The sequence below is a fragment of the Poecilia mexicana genome, unplaced genomic scaffold (assembly GCF_051168715.1).
Source record: "Poecilia mexicana isolate PSO_F unplaced genomic scaffold, ASM5116871v1 scaffold_21, whole genome shotgun sequence".
NCBI lineage: Eukaryota > Metazoa > Chordata > Actinopteri > Cyprinodontiformes > Poeciliidae > Poecilia > Poecilia mexicana.
In genome coordinates this window covers 18,866,871-18,878,025 of record NW_028263390.1, presented here as the reverse complement: position 1 = coordinate 18,878,025, position 11,155 = coordinate 18,866,871, and the positions used below count along the sequence as shown (strand labels likewise).

At 37.5% G+C, this 11,155-nt stretch overlaps 3 protein-coding genes across 3 annotated transcripts; all 3 read left to right on the top strand.

The window, feature by feature from the left end:
• The first annotated feature begins 767 nt into the window (after nt 1–767).
• Nucleotides 768–3,580, top strand: LOC106907932 (inactive Rho GTPase-activating protein 11B). The gene is made up of 7 exons (XM_014973848.2): nt 768–1,041; nt 1,115–1,211; nt 1,329–1,585; nt 2,735–2,886; nt 2,966–3,070; nt 3,141–3,314; nt 3,385–3,580. The coding sequence occupies exons 1-7, from the start codon at nt 866–868 to the stop codon at nt 3,477–3,479; spliced, it is 1,056 nt and encodes a 351-aa protein (XP_014829334.2). The 5' UTR covers nt 768–865; the 3' UTR covers nt 3,480–3,580.
• Nucleotides 3,581–4,456: 876 nt separating this feature from the next.
• Nucleotides 4,457–8,644, top strand: scg5 (secretogranin V). The gene is made up of 6 exons (XM_014973849.2): nt 4,457–4,513; nt 4,860–5,088; nt 5,297–5,446; nt 5,990–6,102; nt 6,412–6,465; nt 7,258–8,644. The coding sequence occupies exons 2-6, from the start codon at nt 4,860–4,862 to the stop codon at nt 7,378–7,380; spliced, it is 669 nt and encodes a 222-aa protein (XP_014829335.2). The 5' UTR covers nt 4,457–4,513; the 3' UTR covers nt 7,381–8,644.
• Nucleotides 8,645–8,707: 63 nt separating this feature from the next.
• On the top strand, nt 8,708–11,155 carry LOC106907935 (gremlin-1-like). Its single transcript, XM_014973851.2, has 2 exons — nt 8,708–8,817; nt 9,341–11,155. The coding sequence occupies exon 2, from the start codon at nt 9,349–9,351 to the stop codon at nt 9,865–9,867; it is 519 nt and encodes a 172-aa protein (XP_014829337.2). The 5' UTR covers nt 8,708–8,817; nt 9,341–9,348; the 3' UTR covers nt 9,868–11,155.

Here is an 11,155-nt window from a genome sequence, read left to right as displayed (position 1 = left end):
CCAACAAAAATTAACTGATTAGCTAACTCTGGAGATGAAGCTAGCACTTGTGCTAAGCTAATGGTTATATCTAATTAAGTTTTCTTGAACAGTAATGTGTAATCAAGCTTTAAATCTGATTACATTTATGTTAAATTTAAGAACAACCTCGAGTTGAGGTGAAAAGCAATTCAGTATTGTTACATAAATACATATAGAGGGATTATCAGTCAACGTCACGTTGTCAGCAGCCACTCGACTGCGCATGCGGAAATTGCTTTAATATTGCTAGTTTGTAATATTCGACTTTGTGCCATTTTCTTTATCAACTCACTCGCATTTAATGCTTACAGGTCGCAAAGAGGCATCTCATTTACTAATGTTAATTAGGTAGAATAACTTATTTTATCCCGCTGTGATAAACAGTTGTAGTACAGTGACTGCAACATGCTAGCTAATGTTAAAACCATAGACACGAATACGGTCAAAACAGTAAGATTAATGCGGGTAACCATGGCAACCAGTGGCCTCCCAATCTCTTCCTGCGTTCAAGTTGCGCGCGCATCCGCTATTTACAAATAAATAATCCCTTTTTATATTTAAAACATTAGTGAAGTCCTCCCTTAATAGAAGAACAGTTTCCCCCCCAAATTGGAGATGTAATATTGAAAATTGAGTGTAAAATGTTGAGCAAGATAAAAACTCATTTCAACTATCTTCCCTTTGTCACCTGAATGCAACACGTTTCTTCTGCTGTGTCCCAGGTGAAACGAATCAGTATAATTAGCATAATAAAGCCTTCTTCTATGTCTGCAGGTTCATTTTCTTAGTTTTTTTCCCAGGTCAACTGAAAACTGCTGGCTGCTTTTGGATTATTGTTTTTGCAATGAAGATTACAGACAGTAACGTGATTCGATTTCACCTCCAAGTTCTTTACGGGATTTCTGTAAAGAACTTTGCGAAGAAGAAAGGGAAACTGGTGTACACTGGAGCTAAGATGTTTGGGGTCCCTCTGGAAAATTTGCCCAGACGATACATTCATGAATTTGGTCTTGTACCCTGGTAAGTGAATGCAGAAAGTAAACACTGATTAGCTTGATTGACTCTAGAGCTTTAGCTTTGGTTTCTATCTTAGCTTTTTAGTGGATGGTTGCTCTCTTCTGTTGGACCGTGTTGGTACTGTGGGCCTGTTCAGAAAACCAGGCTCCCTTCCTCGCGTTAAGATCCTCAGAGTAAGATTTATCCTCCCTTTAAACCATATTAAATGGTCATATGCAGTACTTTTTATCTGTTTTCTATGTTTACAGCTATCATGCATCAAATTGAACGTTCTTTTTTGCCTGGTTTAGGAGAAATTGAATCGTGGGGACGATGCCCTGTCCACTGCTTCCCCCTATGATACCGCTACCCTTGTCAAACAGTTTTGTAGGGAGCTTCCTGAGCTGCTGTTCCCCTCTGAGCTTCATGCAGCCCTGCTGAAAGCGCAGGCCCTCCCCGACCTGCAGGACAAGATGGCCGCCCTTCAGTTACTCTCCTGTTTGCTTCCAGCCAAAAACTCGTCCTGCCTGCAGTATCTGTTTGACTTCCTTCACAAAGTTTCTCAGAGGTATGAATGAATATACAGAGTGGAAAATATTGGACCCATAGACACAGAAAATAGTTTTTTTTTGTATTACTACTGGGACACATTTATAGGAAAGTTTCAGACATTTTTTCTATCAGTTAGCAATTCACTCTTATGAATTTTGCAACAATTTCTCTCAAACGTGTTTGAACGATGACATCACAGGCTTTAAAACTGGCTAGTTTGACCCATACAGTTGTGCAACAAAAGGATTGACACAATTAAAGAGTGCAAATATAATTTAAAAGCATTTACAAACATTATATTCTCTGAAAGCAGTTCAAATTCGTTTAGTCGTGAGCTACAAATTTCAGTTGGGAATCAAACATGCATTTGAAATTATCTACTTTTTGAATTTTACCAGTTATTGCACAACACAATTTGCATTAGATTAAGACAGTTTTGGTACAATTCAAAAATATGGGAAATTTTCCTTAGACCACAGTTGGTCTCCCATCATTTGTTCATAGATCTGCATCCAGCTGTTGAATCTTTTTAGCATTGTCTATGACAGCATCATTTGCATAAAGGATATTTTTTATACTCAATGATTTGGTCAACTTTAATTTCCTTTACGGTTCTTTAGTGCAGCGAAAGGGGCAAATAATTGATGCCAGAACTAATCAGAAACCTGGTTGGACTTTCAGCTGGATTTGCTTGGATATTCGGCACCCTGAGTGAGATCAGCATTAGCTACGTCTCCATTGACTGCAACATTGTACAAATTGGAATTACAAAAATAAACTGGTTTAATTGAAACGTGACAATTTTAAGATAAGCTTTATTTTGCACTAGGATCGGGTTTTTTGGCTGTATTTAAAGCGAAAATGACAGGAAAGGTAGGATGATGATGTAGAGCTTTTTTTATTTAAAAGACACATTCATGTCATTTTTAAATGCTGCAACATTTTGAGTCAATTTTATTACTTCCTGATTCTTTATTTTAGAGTTTTAGTTTGCAAGAAGACCATGTTGACATAAATATGTTCTTTTTTGGGCCATTTTGTTTTTTCAGTGCTTTCAAACTGAGATTGAAACTAGTCAACTTTTGGGGCTTGACATGGAAGATGTCATTGTACCAAAGAGTTTCATACATTTTCATGTGATCAACAGATTTTTTCCTTTTCTCAGATGCTCTGACAACTTGATGACCAGCTCCAATCTGGCCACAGTCTTTGTCCCATGCCTCTTACCGCCGCCAAACAAAACCGAAATGTCAGAAGAACGCCTTGAACTTCGAGTTCTTGTCCTGCGCACTTTCATAGAGTTTCCTCATGTTTTTGGTAATAAATTAATCATATTGGTTGAATATCAATTTAAAATATCTTTAGCTGACTTTCTTCTAAATGCATCATATTTTAGGTGTGATTCCTAAAACTATTATGGACAGCATGAAATATTTTGTGAACTTTGCTCATCTGGAGGATGTGTTCAAGAAAAGAAACCAAAAGATATGCAGCTTAAAGGGTAAAATAAAAGCAATTATTCCTGAGAAATTTAAATTTTACTTGATTAAAGTTGCTTTTTTTTATCTCAGTAAAACGATCTGAGAAGACCGTGCTCTGGATTCAGAGTAAGCTAAAGATCAGGCCTGCAGTTTCTGATCAGACTCTTGTCTGCATAACGAGAGGCGACCCAAAGCTGAGGAGAAGCGTTGGTCTGGAAACCTTCCCCAACATCCGGCTCTTCAGGACCTGCATGCCTAATGAAGGTAGAAATGATTTTAAAATGGACAATGCTTCTGTTTTTGTGGAAAGAATAATTAATACACATGTTTGTAGATCAAAGTTTCAGATCTGCAAACAAAACTTCTGTTCTGACTGCCATGGAGAGACTGCAGCACAAAAACTGGAGGAGACGTTCTTCACCCATCTAAGTTTTACTAGTTGTCCCGCATCTGTCAATTTCTGAAAAATATTTGAACAGATTTTGTTGTATCAGACTTTTTTCTTTTAAATAAATGTTGTTTTTATGTGACTGTTGCTTTTCTGTACTTCATCAGTCAAAAAGACTTGACTTCTTAGGATTACAACTTTTGTCATGTTACATCAACAAACTTCAGTACATTTAATGCACTGATGCAAAGCGGCATATTGTGAAGTAAAACTTTTAAACAAATCTGAAAAGTGTCATGCATTCCCCTAAAAATCAGCTGTTGGATCCACCTCTGAGTGCAACTGAAACAAATCTTACTAGGTTTCAAGTTGCTATTCACTTCCACTTTAAAAATATTGAACATTGCTCTGTGAAATGTTCAAATCCTAAGATTTTTAAAATCTAAACATTGTTAAAACTAAAACTTCCTGGTAGTGTCCCTTTATTTCTTCACTCATTCAGAAAATTTCAGTATTTAAAGTTTGAATTGTGAACATTTTGTTTTGACTGTTCTGCATTGAATTATCTGGGGGTTTTAAGGCCTGATGTCATATAGAAGCAATTTAACTTAAGCTTTTAATTTAAAATACCAGCATTTTGAATTTCTGAATCATTTCTAAATTGAACAGTTAATAAAAATGAAATTCTAAACAAAATGGCATAAATGTTAACGGCTCTATGTGCCACCAATGAGAAAATGGGAACTCTGGTTTCCTAGCAACTGCATCTGATCCGTGAAACGGTTTCACAACACCGGAAATGTGAAATTTTCTTTCAAAATTAAGCACCACGATATAGATGGTTGCAACAGTTCTGCGTTTAACGAGTTTGCGTATCAATTGTTGCAACCTGAGTGAAGCATAAATGTTGCAATTTTCTGTATATAACATCGATTGAAAGTGGTCAGAAATTCGTTTTTGTGCGAGTTACTGACAAATGGACCAATGTATTTTATTTTGAAAGAAAAACGAAAGTCCTGTTTTCATGGTGACTTACTTGATGGAGTAGGCAGGTTCCTCCGTCTGCGCATTCAAGGTAAAGAAAAACATTTATTTACCATTTTAGTGCCATTTTTAATGCGTTTCTTTTTCAAATGTACATAAAATAAAGGCTATTAAAACGAACAGAGCATGTGGTTGAATTTAACGTGTGATCTGATTATTTTGGCTATATACGGGCTGTTTACAGAGTGGCGCATCATAAATGTGTTTCTCCATTTTATAATTTGCTACAGTTTAGATAACAGCTTGCTCCATTCAATCTGTTATGGTTATGGGTCAAAGTTCAGGCTAATTATTTACTGATTAAGTAAAAACAGCTGTTAGTTGGTGACTATGTGCCCTTTGTCCAAAGATGCTTAGTGTACGCTTCACCCCCGCAGATGACAGAAATTGGATCCTCGGCGCGGCTCTCTCTGCTCGGACTGCTGCTGTGCCTGCAGCTCGGCAGAGCTCCAGCCCGCAGTCCCCGCACGGCGGTGGACCAGGTGTCCGAGGCCGACATCCAGCGGCTGCTGCACGGCGTCATGGAGCAGCTGGGCATCGCTCGACCCCGGGTGGAGTACCCTGCACATCAGGCCACGAACATCATCGGGCCTCAGAGCATACAAGGTAATCAAAACTACTTTTTTTTTCTTTCTCATTTTAATAAAATATTTTCCCTATTTTTCACCAGTCTGTGGTCTTATTCTAGAATAACTCAGAATACGATTAAGAACACTTAAATTAATATTGTTTAGATATTTCAGTGTAAGTAGTAAGATGTTTATTTAATTGTAGGAAAAAGGTTGATGATTGCAATGTCTCTTCCGCCCACCAGGTGGTGCTCATGAAGGCCTGCAGCACCTCGGTCCTTACGGAAACATCCCAAACATTGTGGCTGAGCTGACAGGCGACAATGTTCCCAAAGACTTTAGCGATGACCACAGCTACCCAGACCCTCCGAACCCCTGCCCCCTGGGAAAAACGGGTAGAAACTTTAAATATAACCTCTGTTTTTATTTTCTGAACCACCAATGTAAATATACAGGCAGACAATGACTTTTAAAAGCAATAAATGTCAAAATAGATAAACTGAAGGTTTAGGTTTTGTTTTTGTTGCTTTGTTCAACTTAAGAGGATGACTGTGTCTTTTATTGGCAGATAAATTACCTTAAACGTGGAAAAATGTCTGCCAATGGTACATGTACTTTTTCATCAATATTAGGAGTTATTTACTTAAAACAAGCCTCTGTATCTTGCTGAAAAGTTACTTGTAAGTTAGTTTGTCTTATTTCAAGCTTACTATAAACTAGACCAAAAATATTTGGTAATATTTTGTTTTTACAGTGTAGAAGTAACTTTTAAAACAGGAAACGTCTGATTTAGTCTGTCAGTGAGAAAAAAACGGTTGCAATTATTTAGATTTACATTAGAAGGTATAAAGAAGGAATCACAAATAATGCATTAAATGTCTCTATTATTCTCTGACAACACTTTAATTCATAAAAGTATCTTATTTTTTTACTCACAGCAGGAGATGGGTGCTTGGAAAATGCTCCGGACACGGCCGAGTTCAGCAGGGAGTTTCAGAAACACCAGCACCTCTTCGACCCAGAGCATGACTACCCCGCTCTGGGAAAGTGGGTGAGGGAATCAACAGACACCATAAACGCTTACAATTATTTTTAAACATAGTTTAATATAATGTTTCTTATCAGAAGCTTCAAACTGATTGTTTTGTCTAAAATGTGGCAATGATTTAGGATCTTTGAGCTTCTTTGTTTTAGGTTCTTTATCTCCATTTGGGCAAAACATGGACTTTATTTTAAATTGACATCTTGTCCAACATTTTTATCTCCTGCAAAATGTGGTTATATATTTGGTCTTTGATTTGAAAACATGTGAACTACAACTTTGTGTTTTGTTAAATAATGTTTTGGTGTTTTCTTTCAGAACAAGGAGCTTTTATACCAAAAGCTGAAGGGAGGACCAAAGAGAAGGAAAAGGGTAAAATATTTACCTCTAGTTTTTAAAAATACTTTTTCCTTTGACATTTTTTCATTTGTAGGATTAAGTGTGAGAAATGTCTTGATTTTTAGATACGCTGCAGGGTTTCCCCCAGTGTATCGTAAGCCTGGCGGGCCACCAGGCTTTACTGGTGCCCCCACCAGGTTAAGCATTGCTTATTTAAGTTTTTATTAAATGTTTGCATTTTTAAGATTTTAGGTGATAATCTTTCAATAACACATAATAATCAAGTGATATTTTCAAAATTTCTGTCAACTTTTAAACATTTTTTAACTTAAAAACACAACGGGTAAATGACTGTCGAGCGCCCGACCACCAGGCTTAGCAAGTTTTCTGGGGGAAACCTTGCGCTTGTTTTAGAATTTCCCCTTAAATATATATATATTTTTTACTTAAAAATATGTTTTAATTTTATAAACATGCTCTTTTCAGGGCAGATACTTGGATAGATTCATCTCTGTTTCCAGGGTGAAATGATTATACAACAAAACAACTTTAGTAATTAAAAAAAAAATAAATTGTGTCTCCAAATTTAATTTCTTGTAGATTTGCTCTAAATCCACACATGCAGCATTTAAATGCATTGGTGCATCTTAGAGTGCAGATGGAATAATGAAGACGAATGACAATTTAAGGTGAAATGTAAAAGTTTCACAGTTTTTGGTGTCAATAAGAACCAGTTCATCCTGAATAAATGAATTTTTCTAATAAACCAATATGAAACCAATATGTATGAAGTTGCGTAAACATTCCTCCTGTCTGTTTCCACAGAGCATCAACCCTTATTTACAGGGTCAAAGGTTGGACAATGTGGTCGCCAAGAAATCTGTTCCCCATTTCTCAGAAGAAGAAGAAGCATCGACCACCGCGGCTCCCAGCAAACTTGCAATCTGAAATTTGGGAAACGTTGGGAAATGTTTTCCTCTCGGATAAATGTTTGTAGGCTGCACATTCAAGGATTTGTTTCATTGTATCACTGGGACGGTGTTTTCAGCAGAAACGCTGCATTTTCATTGACTTAAACGTAAAAATCTGAAAAGATCTATTTGGTGATTCGCCTAAAGCACATGTGTCCAACTCGAGGTTCGGGGACCAAATCTGGCCCTCCCGTAGCGTTTTATGTGGCCCTCTACAAATTACATCAATTAGTCCCTCCAATTTTTCACAAATCTGCAAAATTCATACAAAATCTACAGATTCCCACTTTTTTTTTTTTTCAGATTTTTACAGCAAAGTTTTCTCAAAATTGGCCAAAAACATTAAGTTTAAGTGACTGCTGCCTCAGCTTTACCTGATGTTGAGCTACAGTCCAGGACCGGCATGGCGAGTAATGAAAATCTACATTTAGCATCATAAATATTAAAACTTCTTACAAATATTTCTAAATTAGCACCACATAAACAATCTCAAAATCCTGGATGAATTGATCAGTGTGAAAGATGCTAAATATTTCATTTTAAGAAACAAATGGCTATTTATTGACATTTTAACGCTTTAGTGGGTTTTATTGATACATTGACCCTTTTATAACATTCAGACTTTTGATTTGACTCAAAATGAAAATAAGTTTGAGAGCTAAAGTATCTAAATGTTTATATCTGAAGCTCAAAAATAAACAAGTGGCCGTAAAAACAGAATCTTTTGGAAAGATGATGCTAAAGTCATCTGCAACTTTGCATTAGAAATTTGGTAACAGGAAATGGAATCTGTGTTAAAACTGTTTTGGTAAATACTCAAAACTAAATTTAAAAGGAAAGGAAGTGATTCAAGTATCCTTAAGCTGATGGATTACAATTGATGCCATTAAAGCTGTTGCTAATCTAAGATCCCATAATTACAGACTCGATCCAGAAAAACTGTGTTAAGTTTTATTAAAGATCTGGAGGTTAAATTATTGCTTATTTATTCACAGCAATACAGAGAACAACTTTACTCACATTTTGTTAAAATTGTATGATTCATGTCTCTTGAACATCCATAAATCTCCTTTTATTTAAAATCTGCTTATGAACATCTTCAGTGCTCCATTACAAATATTCTGAGCTTTTTCTCTTCAGGCTGCAGCGACTCTTATCTTGTTTTCCGCATCTTGTTAAAATGTTTGTCTTCTGTTTTTGCTGTTTTTGTTCTGTAAAGTCAAATAAACGACTTATCTGCATTGACAAAGTCTGGAAGTTTTTTCCCCGTTTACAGAAAGATAAAGTGAGGATCGGGGCGGGAGGTGTGTTCTTCTGCTGAAACTTAAAGCTGCTTCAGAGAAGCCAGGACTAGCAGAGGAAGAACATCCTGTTGACAGAACAAAGTGTTTTAGGGGGATTTAACACACAGCAGGTAAATGGAGTTACACTGACAGACTTTATTTCCTGAATTAGCGCTTAGACAGCTCTGGAGAAAATGAAGAGACCGCTCAAAATGCTCAGTTTCTCTGATTTTACCTTTTATAGGTTTATGTTTTAGTAGAATGAACATTGTTATTGAACTACTGACATGTCTCTGAAATTACAAGCAAAAACTTAGCATTTATTTGCAGAAAATAACGGAAAAGACGCAGAGCTTTCAGAGCTCAAATAATGCAAAGAAAACTTCATATTCATTTGGTAACAATGTTTTAACTCGAGAAGAGTTCAGAAATCCATGTTTGGAGGAATAACCAGGAGGTTTTCAGTGGGGTTCACTGCAGTGGGCTCTTCAGAGCTTTATGTCAAGTTTTGGATTTAAAAATAAGGAAATAATACGGAAAATCTGCGTGACAGAGGGGTAAAATACGGTGGTTTCCCGGCCAAAACCGGAGGCTTTACGGGTAGCTTGTGCGTAAAAGCTGTGCGTAAAATGCTCTCCATTGTTCTCCTTTCAGCTTCAGCGATGCATTCCCATTCGGGGCTGATCTTTAAAGCCGTCCTGGCTCTTCTACTCCCGCGGCCGAGCAGCGCCGAGTCCGACCCATTTCAAGCCGTCAACCCGAACGAATTGGACGGATGCCTCCAGCCTCCTCTCTCCGCGCTTCTCTCCCGCGGCGCCGCGTCCGCAGCCGCGACAGAGGAGATCCTGGAGTCCAGCCAGGAAGCGCTGCTTGTCACGGAGCGCCGCTACCTGCGGACAGACTGGTGCAAGACGCAGATGCTGAAGCAGACCATCCAGGAGGAGGGCTGCCTGAGCCGCACCATCACCAACCGCTTCTGCTACGGACAGTGCAACTCCTTCTACATCCCGCGGCACACTTACCAGGACGGCGGCGTGTTCCAGGCCTGCTCCGCCTGCAGACCGAAAACGTTCAGCACCATCACCCTGACGCTGTTTTGTCCGGGTCAGACGCCCAGCACGCGGAGGAAGCGGGTCCAGCGCGTGAAGCAGTGCCGCTGCGTAAACATCAACACGGACTGAAGCTCAGCTGGATGACCGGACCGTTAACAAATAATCAAGACAACGGCGTCAGGGTGCCAGAGTGAGGACATCTTGATGAAACCTGACTGAACTGCTGCAGACTCCAAAGCCGGCCCAAGGCATATGCGAGTTACGCGGCCGCTTTGGGCCCCAACACCACCAGGGGGCCCCCTAGAGCATCATTTGATTTTATTATGTAGTGATGAATTGCACATTTTTCACTATCTACACTTTCTGTTCCAAATTTTAGAAACAAAAGATATTAAAGTTGCTATCTTTATTGTAAATTCAATTTTACTTTCAAATAGTTAAATTAATATGCCACACTTACAGTAAATACCACTCTCTATTTCAAAATGCAAATTAATTAGAGCATCTTTACTCGTTTGCTTCTCCTGTAAGATTAAAATCAAGAACCATAATAACACCAGTATGATGTACACTGCAAAAAAGTTATATCAAGTATTCTTGGTCTAGTTTCAAGTGTAAATGTCTTAGTTTTGTCTTATTTCAAGTGTGCTAAAAGTATCTCTTCAGGAAGATATAGGAGCTTGTTTAAAGTCAATAATTCCTTAATACTGATTAATATTCCTAAGTACAAACAATCTGCCATACCTGCTAAAAATTTGTTTGTAAATTAATTTTATATTATTTCAAGTGTGCTAAGATCGTTCTCTAGAAACTAAACTAAAATTACTTGGTAATATTTTGTGTTTTTGCAGTATGAGCTAATAATAGTAGTTTTTGTACATACATAGTGTAGCCTACCAATGATGAAGTATCTGGCAACATTTTGACTTTCATCTGTTCTGGAAGATTGTTCAGAAATCTGAACCTCCCCAAAAACCATGAATGGTCTTCACTTAAACAAGGCTGTGGTTTCATGTCTTCCTTCCACTCAACTTTCCACCAATAAATTTGCATCCAGCACTAAAATAAGCTAGCTTCTTTAGCACTGACTTTTTGTGGCTTATTTTCTTCTGCCTGCTGGACATTATTTTGCACGTCGTAACATAACCTTTCTGTATGAAAATGTAATTTTGTTGCTTTCTAAGACACTTTATTTTGGGATTCATTACTTCTATACTGTTATCATAAAAACTAAATAGATATAAATGCTTACAATTGATTATTCTCTGTGTATAAGTTTCACTTTCAGTTTAACTACTAAAAAGTAGTTTAAAATGGTCTTCTAATTTATTGATCTGTTTTTATGCTCCTTTTCTTTTTTCCCTGATGCTACTCGATTTTTGTATTCTGCTACTTAAATAAAGAAAATACACCGTGA